We start from the raw sequence: 22533 nt of genomic DNA on the forward strand, positions 1-22533 counted from the left end.
TCCTTAACAGACAACTCATCAGACCGTTTGGAAAGTAGTCTGTTATCTTTGGGAGTGAGAAGGTTCCTGGCCACTACCGCAGCGGTCATATCATTCTTCATCACGGAATCCCCAACGGTAAGAGGACCAGTAGGGGAGACGAAGGATGGGCGCCATATGTTGTCTGGAGAAGGCGGGGCTGCCTCTTCAACAAGGTTCAAATCAAAACGACGGTCGGAAGGGCCAGACATTTTCAAAGGTGTTGAAGAGATAAGAGGTCGGACAAATCAAGATCTTAGAAGTGCAAGAATGGAGCTTCTACTGGTGGATATTCAAGTGTGCTTTGGAACTTAATGTCAGCCCCTATAAAAATCTGCACTCGATGAAGCTTCAGAAATCGAAGAGGCGCCTGCTCAGAAATCGAAGAGGCGTTTGCTTTCTCAAAAGCTGGGCTGCTAAGAGATTCTCAAAAGCTGGGCTGCTCAAAGACCACAAAGGCCGATCTCAGAAATCGAAGAGGCTTGCTTTCTCGAAAGCTGGGCTGCTCAGAGACCACGAGGGCCGATTTCAGAAATCGAAGAGGCACCTACTTTTCCAGCCTTGTCAGCACCTGTCACACGCACACTCAGCTTTGCGGAAATTATGGGCATTCTGTCGAAGATTTCTGGCGAAGTAGAAAGCACATGAATCGTACTGTTCAATCACCCACTTCCCACACGCAACAGTAGCTCATGGGTACCACAGATAACTTTGCCAAAGTTCTCTGACAAAGTTGAGACACGTGAAGCTTGCAGCTCCCACTACACCGCTCTGACCAAGAAGGGTAAAAGAATTGCAAAGAAACAACACTAACAAAGTTTAGACACATAAATTTTGAAGGTCTAGCTACCATATTATTACCCACAAGGGTAAAGGAACAGTACCACTGCTGGATAATTGGAAAGTCCCGGTGTGTCAACCTCTGTGCTTCGTGGCAAGGTAGACTAGCAAACATGCCCAACCTTTACTCACATTCGAGAAAACACTCCTAACAAGATTGCTTGCTCCAAAATCGAAGAGGCACCGCCCTCCGAATCTCGAGAGCCAGACTCCCAACATGATTACTTTCTCAAAAATCGAAGATAGGGTAAAGGAACAGTACCACTGCTGGATAATTGGAAAGTCCCTGTGTGTCAACCTCTGTGCTTCGTGGCAAGGTAGACTAGCAAACATGCCCAACCTTTACTCTCATTCGAGAAAACACTCCCAACAAGATTGCTTGCTCCAAAATCGAAGAGGCACCGTCCTCCGAATCTCGAGAGACAGACTCCCAACATGATTACTTTCTCAAAAATCGAAGAGACACCGCTCTCCGAATCTCGAGAGCCAGACCCCCAGCAGGATTGCTTTCTCAAAAATCGAAGAGGCATCGTTTTCCGAATCTCGAGAGCCAGACCCCCGACAGGTCTGTAATCTTCACACGCAACATCAGCTTTCCAGATACCACAAACCACTTTTTCAAAGTGCTCTGACAGAGTTAAAACATGTGAAGCTGGCAGCTCCCACTACCGTGCTATAACCAAGCAGGGTAAAGGAATAGCATTATTACTTGATGTTAGGGAGACTCCTATATATGTCGACTTCCATCCCTAACGGACAGGCAGACCTGCAAAAATGCTCAACCCTTTCTCTTATCTGAGAGGGCACTCCCAACAAAGCCTTTCGAAATATTCAGCTTTTTTTCCCCCCGATAATACCTCTGTAAACAAGCTATACTAGAGCAAGAATATCTCATATCATCAGGGTTAAAAGCAAGAGTATCCCATATCATGTTTTTTCCCTGTCTTTCCCTTTGGCCTTGTTCTTACCTGCAAGATAAGGAGAAAGAGAGCAATCAGTCACCACTTGGAATCAAGCTTCCAGCCAGGAACTGACTGCCTGGAACCCCTTACCTGATTACTTACCTGGCATTGCTCTCGAGTACTCATCTTCAACATCTTATGCTTCCAGGGAAGATACCGCATCTGCCTGAGGAACAGATAAGGCAAATGAGAAGGATACAAGGAAGCATGTGGAGACAAGTGTAACAGCACACGTGCCGATACATCCACTACTCTATCAAAAGCAAAAGTATCCCATATCAGCAGGGTCGAACGTACTCTAGATTTGATGGACTTGTTTTGACCCTCAAATTCTTCAGTCGGCCTTATACTCTGGAGGAAACCAGAAAACCCTCCAGCCCAGTTCAAGAATAAGCTTGTGGAAAGTTACTTATTCAAAAGCAAAAGTATCCCATATCATCTCTCCTCATTTTTCTTCTCTTTATCCTTCATGCTGCCTGCAAGATAGGGAGAATGTGAACAATCAGTCGGAGCTCTGATTGCTTACCTTGTCTGTCACCTCTTTTAGCAGATCCCCCAGCTCGGCGACTTGGGGGACTCCTACTACATGGTTTGTATCTCGCTTGACCAAGCATGAAACTACAAGTAAGCTTCAAGTGAAATTGATACATTACCTTGTGCATCTCCACCAGTTACAGATACTACCCCTGGATGGAGGAAGAGTACTTCCAGAGAAGATGTCACATCTACCTATGAGACAGATAAGGCAAGTCAAGACGATACCACACTCCGGTACTTAGAAGTTTCGTGGCTACGAGATCATTCTCCCACAATTTTTCCTAATGTCATTTGTATTAAATCATTCACTTGTACTCACTAAAGGAGAGCTTGAACCTATGTACTTGTGTAAACCCTTCACAATTAATGAGAACTCCTCTATTCCGTGGACGTAGCCAATCTGGGTGAACCACGTACATCTTGTGTTTGCTTTTCTATCTCTATCAATTTATATACTTATCCACACTAATGACCGGAGCAATCTAGCGAAGATCACAAAAAGTGACCGTTTTCGCTACCTAGGATCTATCTTGCAAGAGAACGGAGAATTAGATGGAGATCTCAACCATAGAATACAAGCTGGATGGATGAAGTGTAAGAGTGCATCCGGCGTGTTGTGTGACCGTCGTAGGCCACTGAAGCTCAAGGGAAAATTTTATAGGACGGCAATAAGGCCAGCGATGTTGTATGGCACAGAATGTTGGGCGGTGAAGCATCAACGTACACAAAATGGGTGTAGCGGAGATGAGGATGCTTCGTGGGATGTATGGGCACACGAGAAAGGATAAGATTGGGAATTAGGATATCCGAGGTAAAGTAGGAGTAGCCAAAATTGAAGAAAATATGAGAGAAAATCGGTCCCGGTGGTTTGGACATGTGCAAAGAAGGCCTACTGACGCTCCGGTTCGAAAATGTGACTACGGGACAGAGGTTCGGGGCCGAAGGAGTAGAGGAAGACCTAGGAAAACTTTGGAAGAGACCCTAAGAAAAGACTTGAGTACTTGAATCTAACGGAGGACATGACACAAATGAGCGCAATGGCGTTCTAGGATTCATATAGCCGACCCCACTTAGTGGGAAAAGGCTTTGTTGTTGTTGTTGTTGTTGTTGGTTGACGCTTCCACACGTGTGCTTGTTGTCTGCAAGGAACGATGCATTCTTTAAACTGTTGACTCATGTTATCAAACTCAGGGCTCACCACCCTGATTATCTAATCAAATCTATTCGATTGTATAATGTTGGAGATTTCACATCTAAAACTTTTGATGACTATTGCATGTCGGTTACGGTTGAAGTTGAACATCCAATACCCCATGTTCACACCCAGAACAGCCTGGTAGAGGCATTCATTAAGCGTTTACAAATGATTGCTTGATCGTTGGTCATACATACCAAGCTCATGATCACTGCTTGAGGCCATGCAATATTGCACGTAGCCATGTTGGTCCGCCTGAGGCCTGTTGCGACCCAACCGTATAACGCCGTTCAGTTGCTTACCGGATACGAACCTGACATATTGCATCTGCGCGTTTTTGGTTATGCAATTTATGTGCCGATTTCACTGCCTTTACGTACAAAAATGGGGCTTTAGTGAATGATGATAATCTATGTCGGATATGATTCTCCTTTAATTATTCGTTACTTAGAACCTTTGACAGACGATTTGTTTACCGCTCATTTCGTGGATTGTTACTTCTATAAGACAGTCTTCCCGTCGTTAGAGGGAGAAAAGAACGTCACCGTTCTTGAAGATTGATGCGAATTATCATGGACAATTCCCACTTTGTCTCATTTAAAACCTCACACCATTCAGTCTAAAACTGAAGTGTAGCACATATTAGATCTTCAGAGCGTAGCTCAGAGTATGTCGAATGCTTTCACCGATCTAGCGCGAGTGACAAGATCACATATTCTAGCTGCGAATGTGCTTGCAAAGATAGATGTACCAAATGTACGACGAACTTCCCTCCTGGAGGCCTGGGATGCCACTTTGGTCAATCCACGTACATTAACAGCTAGCCAATCCTCTGCCCCTACACAAAAGCGTGGTAAACCGCTTGGTTTAAAGGATTCACACTCCCATAAGAGAAAACCCAAGGCACAGGCTCTTGCTGAGCCTACCGTGAATCCGACTGTCGCCTACTCATTTTATCCAACTCATGGGGAAATTCTATATTACGGAAGCGTCCTTGAAGAGATGAATCCACTTCTCGAAAATTGTGAGATTTCGGTTTATTATGCTAGCTTGGATGATGTTTGGTGTAGAAATTAGATGATCATCGATGATGCATTAGCATATGCAGTAGCTACTGAGATCATGTTAAGCGTTGACATTGAACCTCATTTCGTTGATGAATGTCGACGTAGAATTGATTGGTCAAACTGGAAACAAGCAATCTAAGTCGAACTCGATTCATTTGCAAAACATAAGGTGTTTGGACTTGTAGCTCATACTCCTCCATATGTCAAACCCGTTGGCTACAAGTGGGTTTTCGTTTAGAAGCGTAATAAGAAGAATGAAATTGTGTGTTACAAAGCTCGTCTTGTTGCGCAAGGCTTCTCACAATGCCATGGGATTGACTATGAAGAAACTTATTCACTTGTTATAGATGTGATTACTTTTCACTACCTTATCAGTTTGGTAGTTTCTAAAAAACTAAGTATACAACTGATGGACGTAGTAACTGTGTATCTTTATAAGGATCTTGATACGGAAATTCATATGAAAGTTTCCGAATGACTTACACTTACTCTATTGTTTGAAGCAATCCGAAAGAATGTGATATAACCGTTTAAGTGAGTATTTGACTAGTCAGGGATATGTGAACAATGAACTATACCCTTATGTGTTCATTAAGAAGTCACATTCCGATTTTACAATTTTTGCAGTTTATGTCGACGACATGAACCTCATCAGAACTCCTGAAGATCTCGAGAGAACTGTCGGGCACCTAAAGTCAGAATTTGAGATGAAAGATCTAGGAAAGACTTGATAATGTCTCAATCTTGAGATAGAGCACTGTTCAGATGAAATCTTAGTACATTAATCGAACTACGCCCAGAAGTTGTTGAGCCACTTTAACAAGGATGAAGCGAAGCCTTCGAGTACTCCTATGGTCATTAGATCACTAGATGCGGAACGAGATCCCTTTAGTCTGAAAGAGGATGATGAAGAGATTTTGGAGCCTGAAGTTCCTTATCTAAGTGCGATATGCACTTTATTGTACTTAGCTCAATGCATTAGACCCGACATCTCCTTTGATGTTAATCTTTTGGCAAGATACAGTAATGCACCAACGCGCAAACACTGGACTGGTGTTAAAGACATCTTCCGTTACCTTAAGGGTACTACAAATCTGGGCTTGTTTTATCTCTATAGGTCCTCGAATGATGCTACACCCCCTTATCTCGAGTCAAACCTCGCCTTTTTGGTTATGCCAATGTAGGATACTTATCTAATCCGCACAAGGCGCGTTCTCAAACGAGTTATGTCTCAAACGAGTATCATGAAACATACTTGCTTGATCTTAATGTACTATTTTTCCCTACGTTTAGGAGCATTTTTCCCATTGGGTTTTTGCTACCTAATGAGGTTTTGATGAATCACCCACCTTGGGTTGATCATATCCCTGATGACGTCTCATAGACGTTTTCTTTGACTTTGCATTACTCATGCATTTTTCCTTAGACTATGGATTTTTTTTTCCTACTCGGGTTTTACCATAGCCATTGGGTTTTTTGTGAGACTTAGTTCCATGTGTAAGTTCCTACTTTACTTTGAGACTAGCGTGTTCCCATAATTAGTGCCGACAACTCTACATGATGCCGAATCTACTTGAGTATTTACACACTCAAGGGGGAGTGTTATAAACATTGTATTTAAGTGTGTTTATGTAAATCCTATATTAGATTCGATACTAATCATTCTTCCCTATTAGGACTTGTATTCTTTGGAGGAGAAGGATTCTTCCCCCATTATTACTATAAATAAAGGCATTGCGTAGGAGAAATAATACATCCTCTACACAACCTTACAAACACATCTCTCTCTACTCTCTCTGCCATGCTCCCTCTCTCCCTTGTCACATTAAAATAAAGCTATAACAAAATCTACTTTCTTAGGGGCCGCTTGATAACAATTACGTTTTCACTTTTTTTGTTCTCACTTTTTTGAGATCTGAAATCTTGTTGGTAACTATTTTCAGTCAGTTATAAAAAAACCCAAAAACTAAATACTACTTTCTTGAGTATTCAAAATTTGGCCTTGAATTTTCACTTTTTGGATATCAATTTTCATTTTATTGAATGAAAACTGAAAGTAGTTACAAACAATATTTCAGTTTTTAGTTTTTAACAAGGAAAAAGTGAAAACCAAAACCCAAAAACTAAAAACGAGTAGTTATTAAATGACCACTATGTTTTGCCATAACAAAAGTTTGTATTCGCTATCAATATGGCATTTTTTGTCCATTTAATCCTATACATGCGTGCAAAAAATGGGCCGACTAAGTGCTAAGTCAAAAATATAAAGTTAACCTGAGGGCTAGATTTGATTTGAGGGTTAGATTTGATAGAGGCACCAATATTGCAAGAATTTGTAACTTTTTTTAAATTATTTATATAGTAAGGTCTCAAGGCTCGTTGAGAAGTGTTTTTAAAATGATTAAAAGTACTTTTAAAGGAAAGAATTTGGGTTCCAGAAAACACTTCAAGTGCTTTTCTACGATCATTTACATTTTTACTAAGGATTGGTTCCAAAAACATATTCACAAAAAATGGTATCACTATTTTAAATGTATTTCCAAATAAGCCCTTAATTTTTAGGCTTAACTACATCAACATCCCTATAAAACTCAACTAGTCTCAATTGTGTTTTTGTACTTAATCCTAATTTAGTAACATTTCTAGTTGAGTCTCACTTAAACAAATTTTAGCCAATTTACTCTTTGGAAATGTGAAACACTGTCAATTTTTATCCATAACTATTTTTTTTCAATCAATTAATCCCTGATATTTTATAAATAGCCACTTATCTCCTTGTTGTTAGAATACTCAAAATTACATCCAAAATTTTATTCGTCATGTGGACAAAATTTGAACGTCACTTTGCCGTACTTTAGATGAGTAGTTGCTATTAGACCTATATCACTCAGAGGGAAAATAGAATTGTTTGCGGTGGTGGGCATTGGTGAGGGAAACAAAGTCATTTTGCCTTCTTTAGTGGCTTACGTTTGTTGTTTACGTGATAAATAGGGACGAAATAATAGGTGAAATTTTTTTAATATATGATAGTGAGGAAGAAATTGACTATTTATATAAGTTTAAGGCACAATTGGCTAAATAAAAAATTGAGGATAAAATTGAAAATAATTTACAAATTTAAAGAGTAATCGGCGAATACCTTTAGTTACCAAGTTAGCATTTGTAAGACCTACTCCAACCCTTGAAGTAATACTCAAATTTAAGCTTCTAAATCTACCTCAACTTGCTCCAATCCTTGGGCCAAATATGAGTTTTAACCCAAACTCATATTTGGGGCAAATTTAGCCCAAAATTCTTCCTGGGTTAATGGGCCGACCCACCATATATGTGTATTTTGTTTTAGTTTTATATTTATATATTTATTGAATAAAAAAAAAAAATCTAGCGGTCCAAATTTATGTCCATCAGCTAAATAATTAATTTTTTTTCTTCATGTGTTCCATATTATTTCATAGTTGTCGGATTAGTGATTTTTCAATATTTATCTGAATCTATATATTTTTACGTTAAAATGTTCATAAATTAAATTAGGAGAGTCCACATATATATATTTTTTGAAAGTTACTTTAAGAAAAAAAGTATTAATTTTTTTTTTTTAAATCTCGAGTTGAAATTTTAACCCAAAAGGGTTGAAGCAAAAAATTGTTTATGGGTTAAAAATTTTAGGTTTTAACCCCATGGATTGGAGATGGTCTAAAGCAATACCAGTAGAGAAAAGAGAAAATTAATTTAAAAATTGATGGATAAAAAACTTATCTGTTAGTGCAGTTAAGTCTTGAGCAATTTTCTTAGTGTGAGTAAATATAAAAGATTTAGATGGGAAAAAAATATATGTAAGAGAGAAATGTGAAAGGGGAGAGAGAGAATGTGGAAGATGTTTATATTTTATTTTCTAAAGTGAAAATATGCTATGATAACATGTGAATGAGAGAAACAAACCGCAAAATAGTTAGTGCAAAATTATATTATTGTCTATGATTTTATTTTGTAACCTAATAATATTTTTCTAAACTGTAGTACTAAGTAGCTATTAATAAGTAATTTGGACTAGACAATTCGATGTCGTGTCAGATTTGGAAAAATATACCCATAAGTTTGAACCTTGCGGTTGTAGGCCCCTACAAGGAATCACATGCATAATTGGGCATTTAGCAAAAAGTGTTAAAAAAAAAAACCTCCAAAATTATAAAAAAAAATTATAAAAACCCAAATTTAGGATGAATAATTAAAAAAGAATTTAAATGCCGGTGATGTTTTACAACTGTAACGAAAAACAATCATACTTATAGACCTTTTTGTTAATTCAATCTTCACCGATTTTCTTTATTTTAACAACTAACTATTTAACTCTAGCATTATCGCGATACTAGAAAACAAAGAATTTTGATAAACTGATTATGTAATTGCATATTTGTTTTTGGGCAAAAGTAATTGCAATGGGGAAAAATGAAGAAAGAAGATGGAAGTATTAGGTGGTATAACTGAAATGATTTCAATTGGGCAACGCTGAATAAAAGTCGTCTCCCTTCCAGCACTGACCGACGGCTTTTCTCTTCTCGATTTTCCTCTCAGTCCACCTTCCCTCTCTCTCTCCCTCTCTCTCTCACTCCCTCCACTTTCTCTATCTAAAAAGACCAGCACATACAATTAGATCAAACCCATTTTTCCGATTTCGTATTTGGAGGAGTTGCTGATCTTCCCTGACAGTGTTCGATTTCTGCTGCTCCTTTGATCCAAAGCAGGACCCAGGAGGATCTCGATTGGATTTGGGGGAGCTGAGGAGTGGCGGCTTTCTCTCTGGGTGCGTATCGGTAGGGCTGGATCTGGGCGGCCATGGCGTTGTCAGGCATGCGAGGCCTCTCTGTTTTCATCAGCGACATTCGGAATTGTCAGAACAAAGAGCAGGAGAGGCTCCGGGTCGATAAGGAGCTGGGGAATGTCCGTACACGCTTCAAAAACGAAAAGGTTAGTCATTTAGGTTTAGGGTTTTCACTCTTCGAGTGTATTGTTGCGTTGCAAAATTCGTTCTTGTTAAGTTCGGGGCTTGGGAAACGAATGAGGATTTTGATCTGGGGCATGGAGGAATTGGTTCATTGTTTGAATTAGGTATTTGGGTTTTTCTAGGTGTTTGCTTGGCTGCTGAGAAAGTCTGAGAAATGAAAGGAAACTGAGATTTTGGAATTTTGGGTAGGAAACTTAAAATTTGCAATTTTGGGTTTCTATTAGTATGTGGAAGGGAAAATGTGAAGTGAGCTTGAGGTGGATTCTGATTCCAAAATAAAGGTTACATAGTGTATACAATTATTGGCGTTTGCGGTGAATTTGGTGGCATCGGCATTCCCCTTTTGGCTTTCAAACTTATTTAGAAATAGCTTTGATGTGGACTCGTTATTCGAGAGAGGCAATAGGAATTTTGTACCGCATATATTCCTTGGTTTTATAAATACCATTGAGGTTAATATAATCAGCTCAATGAAGGGAGAGTTGCAGTTGATGGGCTTCAAATGATAGGCATGAAAATCCAGAGGTGTTCGCCTTCACTTGCTTTGCTTTTAGTCTTTCTGATGAATAACATAGAACCTTATGGAGTTTTAGTTAATGTTTATCTAGTAAATATGATAGGTTTTGTAATCTCGAACTGAATTCTTGTTATGAGAGGGAATAAGATGGGAAGTGAAACCTAGTCTGTGCCTAGGGAGATTGGAGAACACATGGGGATAGTCTTGACGTTTTGTGGCATTGCTTCAGCTAAAATGTGTCAGTGTTCCCTCATTTAAATTCTATTGTTTGTAGTTCTAAGGTCACACAACATCCATTTTGAAAATGTCAAGTTGGATTGAAATTCATCCATTTAATAACGTATACCTTGTTGTTCTTATACTGAATTTAAGACTCAATCTGTAATCACATTTTGGTACCCTTGTGATTAGAACATGAATTGTTTCTATCCATTGAACTGAACTTGATGACTGACTAAATCTTTTACATGTCGGCAAATATACTGTAAAGGATTTAAAAGTAGATAAATGTCACCTGTCATCTTTAAACTACTATCACTGTAAAATGGATGTTTGTATTAAATCAGAGATATAAATATTTTTATTAAAGCTTAATCTTTCCTGTGTTGAAGATAAAATGTTATCAACATGTTGTCAGACCCTAAAGTTTAAAGAAATGTGAGGGACCATGGGGTGGTATTCCACAAGGGTACCGCTGTACATGGGCTAGTCTTAGAAAGTGTCATGTATCCATGTCTTATTCCGGAATACACTCCCTGATCTACATTCATCCCTTCTATATAGTACCATGTCATAGATTCTATTGAAGTTCATTTGCATGACCAAACAGTCAGTTATGTTAATGCATCTGTTATTCTTTTTTCAAGGGATGATATGACACAGGGGGCATTTACTGTCTTTTTTTCTTCTTCTTGGGTTGTCTATTATAATTCAAAATTGTGGTTGGATATTGACTATGGTTGAAGCGATTTTGATTTGTTGTTGACCTTTTCTAGTAGTTCTGCACACTCACGTCATATGTTATGTGTCACCACCACTCTTGTATTTCTGTTGAGTCAGTGAGCAATATAATTTCTCTACATTTTTTCAACTTACCATAGATTTAATGATCTATTCTTGGACTGTAAATTTGGCAACTTAAATCATCGGCTGTGGAGCAGCTAATTGTTGTATGTTGTCTGTTTTAGCCTTATACCAAAGATTGTCGCAGCATCTGTGGATTTTAGGTTTGGCCAGCAAAGATGTGCACTTATATTGACTCATTTTTAACTCATGAAAATTTGAAGCATTTTTCTATCTTCTGATTCTTTCTTCATGGTGTCAATCAAAAGTTATTATTCTGTGTTTGGGAACAATTATTGTACTGCCTTGTTGACGACTTCTGTTAGCTATTGGTGCTGCTGTTCCAGCTCCCTGTACATCATTTTTTTTGTGAATGACACAAGTTTTTGGTCAGAGGAAGAAGAGTGAAGGTTGAGGGAGATGTTGTGTGATGACTGTGTTTTGGGCAATTTGCTTGGAGGACATAGGCGGGTGTTTCATACATTTGGGGAAGAGGAGCTGAAGATTAAGTTTGTCTTTTGGTACTGTTATGTGCTGTTAATTAGGTGGATTAGTGTTGTTTTTAAATGTTTTTTGGCAGTTTGTGGATTTCGGATCTTTATATGGTGGTTATCTTGTCCTCTGCATTGTACTTTTTTCATTTTAATTACTCGTTGCTCATAAAAAGTTGCTAAATTATTGTTCTCTCTCTCTTGTCAATGGTCATTTGACATCAATTATCTTTTGCTCTGATTTGTACCTTTTTATTTTAATTTAATGTTATATAATAAAAAAATAGCAAATACATTGTTCTCTTTTGTCTTTTCTGTCTCTCTCTCAATAATGTTTTTGACATTAGTTATCTTGCAACACAAATCCTATACTGTCTTCTCTTTGGTTTTGCATAGATTCTGTGGCATAGGTTGGGACATAGATGGATATTGTATCTTTTTCTTAATTGGGAGAGGTCTATTTCCATATGAAAATCACTATATTACTCAACACTGTATCTGTTTTTTTACTGCGTGCTCATGCTATTTAGCTAACCAAAAGGGTGACTGGTTAATGAAAATTATCTTTAATTTTATCAACAGGGTTTGACACCTTATGAAAAGAAGAAATATGTCTGGAAAATGCTTTACATTTATATGCTGGGCTATGATGTGGATTTTGGGCACATGGAAGCAGTTTCTCTAATATCTGCGCCTAAGTATCCAGAAAAGCAGGTGATACATTCTTTTCATATTAATCTAAAAATAGACTAGGGGCTAGTTTGGGAAGTGCTTTTAAATGATTGAAAGCGCTTCTAGAGAAAATATTTTTGGGTTCCCAAAGCACTTGAAGTGCTATTCCAGGATTAAAAGCAGTTTAAGTCATTTAAAAGCTGTTCCCAAATGAGCTCCAGCACTATTTTTCCACTGTGCTTGCATGTATAGAAATATAGCTTGCAAGTCTAGGAAGTAAACCCATCCTCTTCATTTTCTTTTCTTGTATATTAACCAATGGAAACAGTGATAGACGTGTTTCAGTGTCACCATTCGTCACTCATATACCAAGTAGGTCTGGTGTTTGAATTTGAGGTGCTATGAATTGTTTTCTACAATATTACCTCTTGCTCTCATGCCAAGACCCCGAGTGGGTTAACTTTGTGAACACCATGCTGCTCAAAGTTCACCTGCTGACCTGGACTCCCATGTCCAGTTTTATACTTATAAGAATATAGTATTATATGGTACTTCTGCATGCCTTTTTTATAATATAAAATTTTAAAAAAATGCATAGTTTTCTTCTCATGTGATTAATTTTCAATGATAGTAACCAAAACCTTTAATTCTATTATACTGCTTTATCTTCCGTCTCCCAAAAAAAAAAGTTAATCTCACACTCTAATTGACTTTCAATTATGCGAACATTTATTGCAGGTTGGATACATTGTAACAGCATGCTTGCTCAATGAGAACCATGATTTTCTGAGAATAGCGATAAATACGGTGCGCAATGACATCATTGGTCGGAATGAGACTTTCCAATGTTTGGCGTTGACTATGGTATGGCCATAGAAATTCTGTTAGGTGTTCAGAACATATTAATCAATTTTATGTTGAAATTGTTAGTGATAATGATGAGATATGATTTTATCTTCTATTTGTCTTCCATAATAATATACAATTTAAATAACTATTTTTTGAGTAATATCTTGCACATTTTATTTGTGTAGGTTTTTTCTGAACCTATTGCTTCCATGCTGTCTTTTGTTTGTCTTATTATTCTTGTGTCCCTAATGTACCAATCATTATTTCATTTGTATTCTGCTCTGTAGGTTGGGAATATTGGTGGCCGAGAATTTGCGGAGTCATTAGCACCTGATGTTCAAAAATTGCTTGTAAGGGGAAGTGGATTGTTTATGTTTGGTTGAAATTAATAGAAAATTATGCTGTTGACTAAGTGTTTTTTATTCAGATTTCTAGCAGCTACAGACCACTTGTGAGAAAAAAGGCTGCACTATGTTTATTGCGCTTGTATAGAAAAAATCCTGATGTTGTGAACGTAGATGGCTGGTACGTGAACATGGGATTTTCTTCACTACAGGATTTATTCCAATTTCCAATACTATTGCCTTTTGAGCTTATTTGATGGGTCTCTCTTTTTCTATTATTTTAGGGCTGACCGGATGGCACAACTTTTAGATGAACGTGATCTTGGTGTGTTAACATCATCTATGAGCCTTCTTGTTGCCCTTGTATCAAACCACTATGATGCTTACTGGAGTTGTCTGCCAAAATGCGTTAAAATATTAGAACGACTTGCTAGGAACCAGGATATTCCACAAGAGTACACCTACTATGGCATCCCATCTCCCTGGCTTCAGGTTCATAATATATACATTTTATTTTGTTTTATTTGTCAGACTTCTTTGCATGTACTGGATATCAAATAAATTCAGCCGCCTATCCTTCTGATTCAGATTTATCCTGTCAAATCTATTTTATTAAAATGATTGTAGCTACCTCTGCTTTATGTCTTTTTTCTGTGCCATCTCCTCTTGTTGTTGAACCTTCCACCAATTACAGTGGACGTTGTCATTTTCTTCTTGCATGGGGCAGAGTACCATATACCCAGCATGATCCTTGCTACTTTAGATTATAACTCAACCAGCCTGACAGCTTAAACTTCTAGAGCATCCTAATAAAAGAAAAATTTAGCAGATGTGGCATCATTTTGTCTTCTTCGGATTTAATTGTAGTTTTTTAGGCAAAAGCTTTTTCTGGGGTTCAAAACTCCGATGATATTGAATCATCTTTAAGTGGCATCGGCCAGTACTTGAGAATATTTTTATTTTCTTGCTGTGCCTGGACAATTTACTGGGGCATTGTCTTTATCATTTAACTTTGTTGGATAGTCACTACACCCCATAAGGCTTGGCTTTAGGCATTGCTCGGGTGAAATGGTGAGCTGGAATGTAATGCATTCAGTAGTTTGTAGCATTGGGTGCGTATAAACGAATTTGTGTTATACTATAATTTTTGTTAGGACAGGTCAGGACAATGAGGGCTCTTCAGTATTTTCCAACCGTCGAAGATCCAAATACCAGAAGATCATTGTTTGAGGTCCATTTTCTGTCAATAACTTATTATCAGTTTTGGTGTTATATTTTTTTCATCTATTAAACCTTGTACTGGTGATTTCAGGTCTTACAGCGGATTTTGATGGGTACTGATGTTGTGAAAAATGTTAATAAGAACAATGCATCACATGCTGTTCTCTTTGAAGCCCTCGCTCTTGTAAGCTTTCTGCAGTACTTTTTATATATGATTGTGGTATTCAGGCACCATTTATTGAGAGTTTCCTTTTAATATGTGCTTAGAAAGTTATACTTGCATATAGGTACACCTATTTGACTGACTGTTTTTAATTCCTTTGTAATTCCTGTATCGTCTGGTTGTTTTTGGCATTGACTTCCACTAAATTCAAGCCTTTTGTGCTGCAAATGAAAGCAACAAAATATGGTCCCTGTGCATACGTCTATAAAGCATTTATTATTTGCAGGCATGCCATGCATGTATGTGCGTGGAATCATATGAACAGTTTCCCTTATAAATTTGTAAAATTGGTTTACTCTTGATTATTCCTCCCGTCCCCTTTGAAGGTTAATCAATATTTTTTAAATGTTTATAAATTTGCGTTTGTGCAGTCATCCGAGATTATGACACTTTTACTTAAATTAGTTCAGAATATTTTCTTTGCTAGCTATCTTTGCAACTCTGTTTCCTTTTCTCCAGAGCACACACAACACGTGTTTCATCTATAATTTTTTTAAAGACAAGTAATTCTTATGTACTTTGCATTATCATTGCCCAATTTTAGGTCATGCATCTTGATGCTGAAAAGGAGATGATGTCTCAGTGTGTTGCCCTTCTTGGAAAATTTATTGCTGTCCGAGAACCAAATATCCGATATCTTGGTTTGGTAAGTGGTGAAAACACTTATGGTTTCTTAATTCTTATTAAAAAATTATCAATTGATAAATCATACATTTTTTTTCATTCATTTTAATGCAAACCTTGACTGAAGAAAACAAAGGAAACTGTGACTATAGCTTAGAAGAGTAAACATGTTGCTGCTGGATATGTGCATGATTTGAAGTCACATTGCTTGTGTAGGAAAATATGACCCGCATGTTAATGGTGACTGATGTGCAAGATATCATCAAGAGACATCAGGCTCAGATCATCACCTCATTGAAGGATCCAGATATCAGGTTTCAATTGTTATCTGTTTGGATACTTGCTGAACATGTTAGATATCTGGATTTTTTTCTGTAAAAAACATCATTTTTTTTTGTTTTGTTTTGTACCCGCTCTTATTTTAGTGCTCCCTTTTTCTATATCTTAAACCATTTTTGCTTACTGACATTGAATTATATGCTCAGTATACGTAGGCGTGCTCTAGACTTGCTTTATGGTATGTGTGATGTTTCAAATGCAAAAGATATAGTCGAAGAATTATTGCAGGTACATCCAATGCTTGGTGTGGTCTAGTTGGTTTTATAGGATTTTGGTAGATTGTCTCTTGTGTATATTAGCACACATTTATTTTCTCTAAATTTCATTTGCATTTCAGTATCTTAGCACAGCAGATTTTGCCATGCGTGAAGAATTGTCTCTTAAGGCTGCCATTCTTGCAGAAAAGTTTGCCCCTGATCTTTCTTGGTAAGAGTCGATCTCATTTTGTTCTTCATATATCCAATTCGTTTGAAAAGCATGGTCCTTCTCTGAAAGGAATACGATATTGGATAAATACGCCCGTGAAGAAATCTGAAAACAGGTCTATGATTCTGAGTTATTAACCAACTGGGGATAGAATTAACTAAAATATCCAATGTGATGTAGAACCTGGTAGGCAGCTGACAGTGAAAAACAAAGAGAAGATGAGTAGATACTCAGGGAATAATAGGTGAAGAGACAGAGAAGCATGAGGTTCATAACATGTATGGTGACTCTTGTTTTAATTTAAACTCATGTTTTGCTTATGAGGATATATGAGATATGTAGGTTACTGTTATAAAAGTGGTGATTTTCATGACCTTTTGAAAATGTGTTTCCGTTTTTGTTTTGACATATCTTTGACTCATTATGTGACGTTTTACTCTGAAACTACATTTACTATTTCCATCAATGTCTAGTACAAAATATACCTAAGATGACCTAAGATGTGACTGAATGGTGAAAACAGATCAACTTACCTAGCTTCTTTGTTTCTTGTTTACGTTGTATTCTACTTTGCTACTCGGGTTAGATAGGGTTAGGCTTTATTGAGTTTATTACACACACGCACTTGCGCACACACATATATTTGAAAAGTTAGTATCAATCAATTTTTTGACTGGGTGGTTGATTCTGTTAATTACTTCTATTCTTCTGGATCATTCTGGGCATCTCTTTTGTTATTTGTGGACTCTTGAAGTAAATGTATTATGGGAAGTAAACCTTTGCCAATGGTTTGCATAATGATATTGTCCAGGTATGTAGATGTGATTCTTCAATTAATTGACAAGGCTGGAGACTTTGTTAGTGATGATATATGGTTTCGTGTTGTGCAATTTGTTACAAATAACGAAGACTTACAGGTTAGAGTGCTTTAGTGCAATTTTATTTATACATATGTTCATCTTAGTAACTATATGACTGACATGGTATTCACTTGATCAGCCTTATGCAGCAGCAAAAGCTAGGGAGTATCTAGACAAACCTGCTATACATGAGACTATGGTTAAGGTGCGTATAGACTATGATTTGATTTTCCAGACAAGCTTTAATTAAATACGAAAGAGATTATTGTATGCTGGGTTAAGTAACATGTTCTCTGTAAGACTCGTGTTGTCAGAATGTGAATCTGGACTACACATTGACATTCTGGCCAAAATCAACATGATCGATGTCCCAAGTTCAGTCTTGAAAAAGAATATTTTCTGGCATACGAGAGAGAGAGAGAGAGAGAGAGAGAGAGAGAGAGAGAGAGAGAGAGCTTAGCTTAGCTTAGCTTAGCTTACATAAGGAAGTGGAAGTTAGAATTGGCTTTGCTAGGAGTTTCTTTAGAAATTTCATTGGCATGATGTCATACAGGAGAGCTTAGCTTACACAAGGAAGTCAGAATTGGCTTTGCTAGGAGTTACATTAGAAATTTCATTGGCATGATGTCATACGCCGTGCTGCCAATAGGTATTTAATAAGGTCACTACTTGTCCACTGATATTGTACCTTTTTTACTTCTCTTTCTGTAATAAATAAAATTAGCATGTCTTATATAAAAAAATAGAAAGATAGGGAGGTTGAGAATTGTAAGATCGTTCTTGATGGAGATTCTCATTATGTTCTAAAAAGAGTCCTATGGTTTTGGGTTCTAAGTTGCAAATTCGTCTTGGGGCAGAATATATATGTAACACCTGATTTTCAAGAGTATCATTTCAATTTCAATGTTCCAATCTTTAGTGTTCATTATTTCTCTTGCATATTTTTCTACCAAATTTAACCATCTAAATAAAATAAATGTCTTGATCTGCTTGGAATCAATACACATGCAACAGGTCAGTGCATATATCATTGGAGAATTTGGCCACCTTTTGGCCAGACGGCCTGGGTGCAGTCCAAAGGAATTATTTAGCGTCATACATGAGAAGCTTCCTGCTGTGACGTAAGGGAACTTAAATTTTTCTCTGTTTCTTAGTCTTGCTAAATCCAGTTATCATTTATGTATATATCTTACAGACTGTATGATGTATTTGCAGGACATCTACGGTACCTATTCTTCTTTCAACATATGCTAAGATCTTTATGCACACTCAACCTCCAGATCAGGAACTACAGAATCAGATCTGGTCAATTTTCAACAAGTGAGATTGCCCTCTGCACTTCTACTTTCATGAATTGGTTATTTTTTGTTTTCAAATTCTGTGTTTTTCTTTCTTGCATGGTTGATTTGAGCAATATTCAGCAACAAGTGGGGTTGTATTTTGCATCTTTACTTTCATGACTTGGTTCTCTTTTGCTATTAAATTCTATGCTTTTCCTTGGCTCATAATTTCTTCCATTCAGATATGAGAGTTGCATTGATGTTGAGATACAACAAAGAGCTGCTGAATACCTTGCCTTAAGTAGGAGAGGTGCAGCTCTGGTGGATATTTTGGCTGAAATGCCTAAATTTCCTGAGCGGCAGGTACATTTGTTTTGCACTTTCCTTCAGATGATCAGCTAGTTCACAACACTATCAATTTCTAGGAAATTATTGAAACAAACTTTAATACATGTATTTTTGTTTAATATGTAGTCTGCATTGATCAAGAAGGCTGAAGATACAGAAGTTGATACAGCGGAACAAAGTGCTATCAAGTTGCGGGCCCAGCAGCAAACATCGAGTGCTTTGGTTGTGACCGACCAACGCCCTGCTAATGGGACCCCGCCTGTCAACCAGTTTGATCTTGTCAAGATGCCCAGCATGAGCAGTAATGCGGTTAGTATTGTTTATCTTTTCAATAACGATTCTGATTTTTCTTTCATTCTGTGTATATAAGGTATGCATATTGTAGTTTCACATACAAATATTATGTCTCATTTTGAGTGAATATTGATGCATGTTTGGGTATTGTTACAGGATCACAATTCAACTGACCAAGGGTCGTCTCAGGAAAATGGTACTTTGAGTAAAGTTGATCCTCAGGCACCTTCAGCAGATATCCTTGGTGATCTATTGGGTCCCCTGGCTATTGAAGGCCCTCCTGCTACTGCTGGTCAGCCTCAGCAGAATGTAATCCCTGGATTAGGAGGTGATCCAGATGCCGTGGATGCTTCAGCAATTGTGCCTGTTGATGAGGAGCAAAATTCTGTTCAGGTACTTTCTGTAAACATTGTCTGCAATCATTTCTGTGTGCTGTATTCCTTCTAAGTTCTAAGATGTAGGTGGAACTTGAAAGTGTTCCAAATGCAGTGTATTATGCTCTCTAAATTGGACTATCAATCAGTAATTGTGTTTTGTGAGTAGCTTAATGCGCTAACTATTAGATAAATGTGTTTGCCTTTGATTCTTGTTTTTTGTCGGTTATACTTATTTTCTAATACGTGTAACTAATTTTACAATTCTTAAATGCAGCCAATAGGAAATATTGCTGAAAGGTTTCATGCTCTCTGCTTGAAAGATAGTGGTGTTCTATACGAAGATCCTAATATTCAGGTTTTCCCCCAAATTATAACCTTATTTTTCTTGTTTATAGATGTGATAGTTTCCACTTTTTCTTCAAGAGAGATTATGAAAATTCATCAAGGCCTTATTAGGCTTTTAGTGACATTCATGTGATGTTATGCCAGATTGGAATTAAAGCCGAGTGGCGGCTACATCAAGGATGTCTTGTTCTTTTCTTGGGAAACAAAAATACTTCACCACTTGTGTCAGTTCAGGCTATAATATTACCTCCCTCTCATTTGAAAATGGAGCTCTCACTAGTACCGGATACTATTCCTCCCAGGGCACAGGTATTAAATGTTACTCTTGTAATTAAGCTTTGGTGGTTGATCTCTCTCTTTCTCATATTTATTAGCTTTGTGTATTTCTTTTTTCTTTTTTTTTTCCGGTTCTGTAGGTACAATGCCCGCTTGAACTTGTGAATCTCAGACCTAGCAGGGATGTAGCAGTTCTTGATTTTTCCTACAAGTTTGGTAACAATATGGTACTTACACTAAAAATTTCTTGTGTTTTTTAGTGTCCTATGAAGCAGACCATAGGTCGTATGATATTTGTTGTGGATACTTATAGTAACCCTTTTGTAGGTCAATGTCAAGCTTCGCCTCCCAGCTGTCTTAAATAAATTTCTTCAGCCTATTCCAGTGTCTGCTGAAGAGTTCTTTCCTCAGTGGAGATCACTTTCAGGGCCACCTCTGAAGCTTCAAGAAGTGGTATGTCTGTCAAGGATTTGTAAAATTTTGTTATATTTGTGTTGAAGAAGAAATTCCTTTTACTTGTTGAAAATGATTGACAACCATTTATATTGACAGAGTGAATTCTGATGACATAATTGTTTATTAGTCTCTCTCAGTTCATCCTTTTCTGAATAATTAATATAATTGTTTATGGTGAAGTGTCATAATCTACTGGAAAGCAGGATGATAGAACCTGTTAACTGTTACACATCAGAATAGGAAACACATGCTAACCATTTTGTAGTAAATTTTTAGCATTGTTCAGTCGGTTTATCGCTAATCCCAGGTTGAGGTTAAATTCCTATGCATTGGCTAGCTACTTTATTTAGCAATGTGGTGATATTTTCCAGTAAACGGTGCAGGTTAGAGGTGTCAAACCAATGCCACTTGTAGAAATGGCGAATCTACTTAACAGTTTTCGGTTGCTGGTTTGTCCGGCACTTGTAAGTTCCCTTCCTATGTTTAAATTCTACTTGCTAGTCTGCCAGTTATTTAAGGTGGTGGCTAATTTATTCTCTATTTTAGGACCCAAATCCAAATAATCTTGTTGCAAGTACAACGTTTTACTCAGAAAGTACACGGGCCATGCTTTGCTTGGTAAGAATTTTATGTTTGTTTCCAGGACTATAGAATTTAATTGGTGGATTTGATTCCACCACTTTCGCTATTATGGCACAGCTGAAACCCCAATTGTCGGTTTATTGTTATAGATACAAAACTACGTTGCTTGGCCTTTCCCTTGTATAGGAATTTTATTAAGCTTTAGGAATTATCCATAACTTTATGACAAAATGACACTTTAGAATTGCAACAGGTTACTGAAATTTGCTTGTTTATGCTCCTCAGGTTAGAATAGAAACAGATCCAGCAGACAGAACACAGTTGCGTATGACAGTTGCTTCAGGGGACCCTACATTAACGCTCGAGTATGTATTGCTAACGTTAAATTTTTCAGCTTTTGGAAGATAGAATCCTCTGACCTCTGAGTGATGTGTAGGTTGAAGGAGTTCATCAAGGAACAATTAGTTATCATGCCTACAGCTCGCGCACCTGGACCGGTGCCACCAGCACCTCCAGTAGCTCAACCTACCAGTCCAGTTTCAGCATTAACGGACCCTGGGGCTATGCTGGCCGGCTTGCTGTGACAAAGTGAAGGTGGTGTGTGAGGATTTGTTCATTATACACTCGTAAATCTGATTTATACAACCCGCCCAGTGGTCTCTCTCGCGCAAAGTTCAAGTGGTGGATAAAGAAAATCCCACTGCAAGGGCTGGCGGAATTGAAGTGTGAGCTGATTTGTGCGGGCAGCTTTAGTGTGAGTGGATATCTCCACGGGTGGTTGGTCGGGGTTTTTAGATTCTTTATGTACAATGCAATTGTGCCTGCGTGAGAAATTTTCTCGGTTTTGGGGTGAGGGTATTTTTCTTTTTTCGTTCTCGTTTCACATTTTTTTTCCCCTTCCCAGCGGCAGCGGATTGGTTTCTGTAGTTACGGGGACTTGGCAGGAGAATGTAAGATAACATGAAGTAGATTAGTTGTAGTGGAAGCTTGTATTTGTTTGTTGTTGATGCATAAATTTGTTTTTCTCAGTAATACAAACGATTGGGTGATGTGCAGTGTGATATGTTTCTTTCTGTAGAACCCCAATTAGTTTGTAAGCTATAGATTTACCACAACTTGTCCTTGTACGGGAGTAATAATTTAGGTGGATGACTTTTGCAAGATTATAAGAGCATTGGCAATCGTAATTAGAAGGCCAGGGCAGTACAATTGCTCTTATCATTCATTTCAAACAGTAATTGCCTTTGTGCAAGTTGATCAGTCTGGAAGGAGGAAGGGTAAGGGCGATTACTATTCGCATATACATTTTTTTAAATTTTTTTACTG

General features: G+C 37.6%; 1 protein-coding gene across 1 annotated transcript; it reads left to right on the forward strand.

Annotated features, from left to right (window-relative positions):
• The first annotated feature begins 8852 nt into the window (after nucleotides 1-8852).
• Nucleotides 8853-22256, forward strand: LOC103423934 (AP-2 complex subunit alpha-1-like). Its single transcript, XM_070819004.1, has 27 exons — nucleotides 8853-9584; nucleotides 12274-12405; nucleotides 13102-13227; nucleotides 13500-13562; nucleotides 13640-13737; nucleotides 13841-14048; nucleotides 14716-14787; nucleotides 14869-14961; nucleotides 15545-15646; nucleotides 15841-15938; nucleotides 16110-16191; nucleotides 16301-16389; nucleotides 17201-17306; nucleotides 17389-17454; nucleotides 18264-18370; nucleotides 18465-18569; nucleotides 18772-18892; nucleotides 19004-19186; nucleotides 19328-19564; nucleotides 19823-19903; nucleotides 20038-20202; nucleotides 20310-20396; nucleotides 20497-20622; nucleotides 21009-21089; nucleotides 21172-21243; nucleotides 21493-21572; nucleotides 21644-22256. Exons 1-27 carry the CDS (start codon nucleotides 9453-9455, stop codon nucleotides 21789-21791), a joined length of 3060 nt encoding a protein of 1019 aa, XP_070675105.1. The 5' UTR covers nucleotides 8853-9452; the 3' UTR covers nucleotides 21792-22256.
• Nucleotides 22257-22533: the final 277 nt, after the last annotated feature.

Source organism: Malus domestica, chromosome 03 (genome assembly GCF_042453785.1).
Source record: "Malus domestica chromosome 03, GDT2T_hap1".
In the NCBI taxonomy this organism is placed as follows: Eukaryota; Viridiplantae; Streptophyta; class Magnoliopsida; order Rosales; family Rosaceae; genus Malus; species Malus domestica.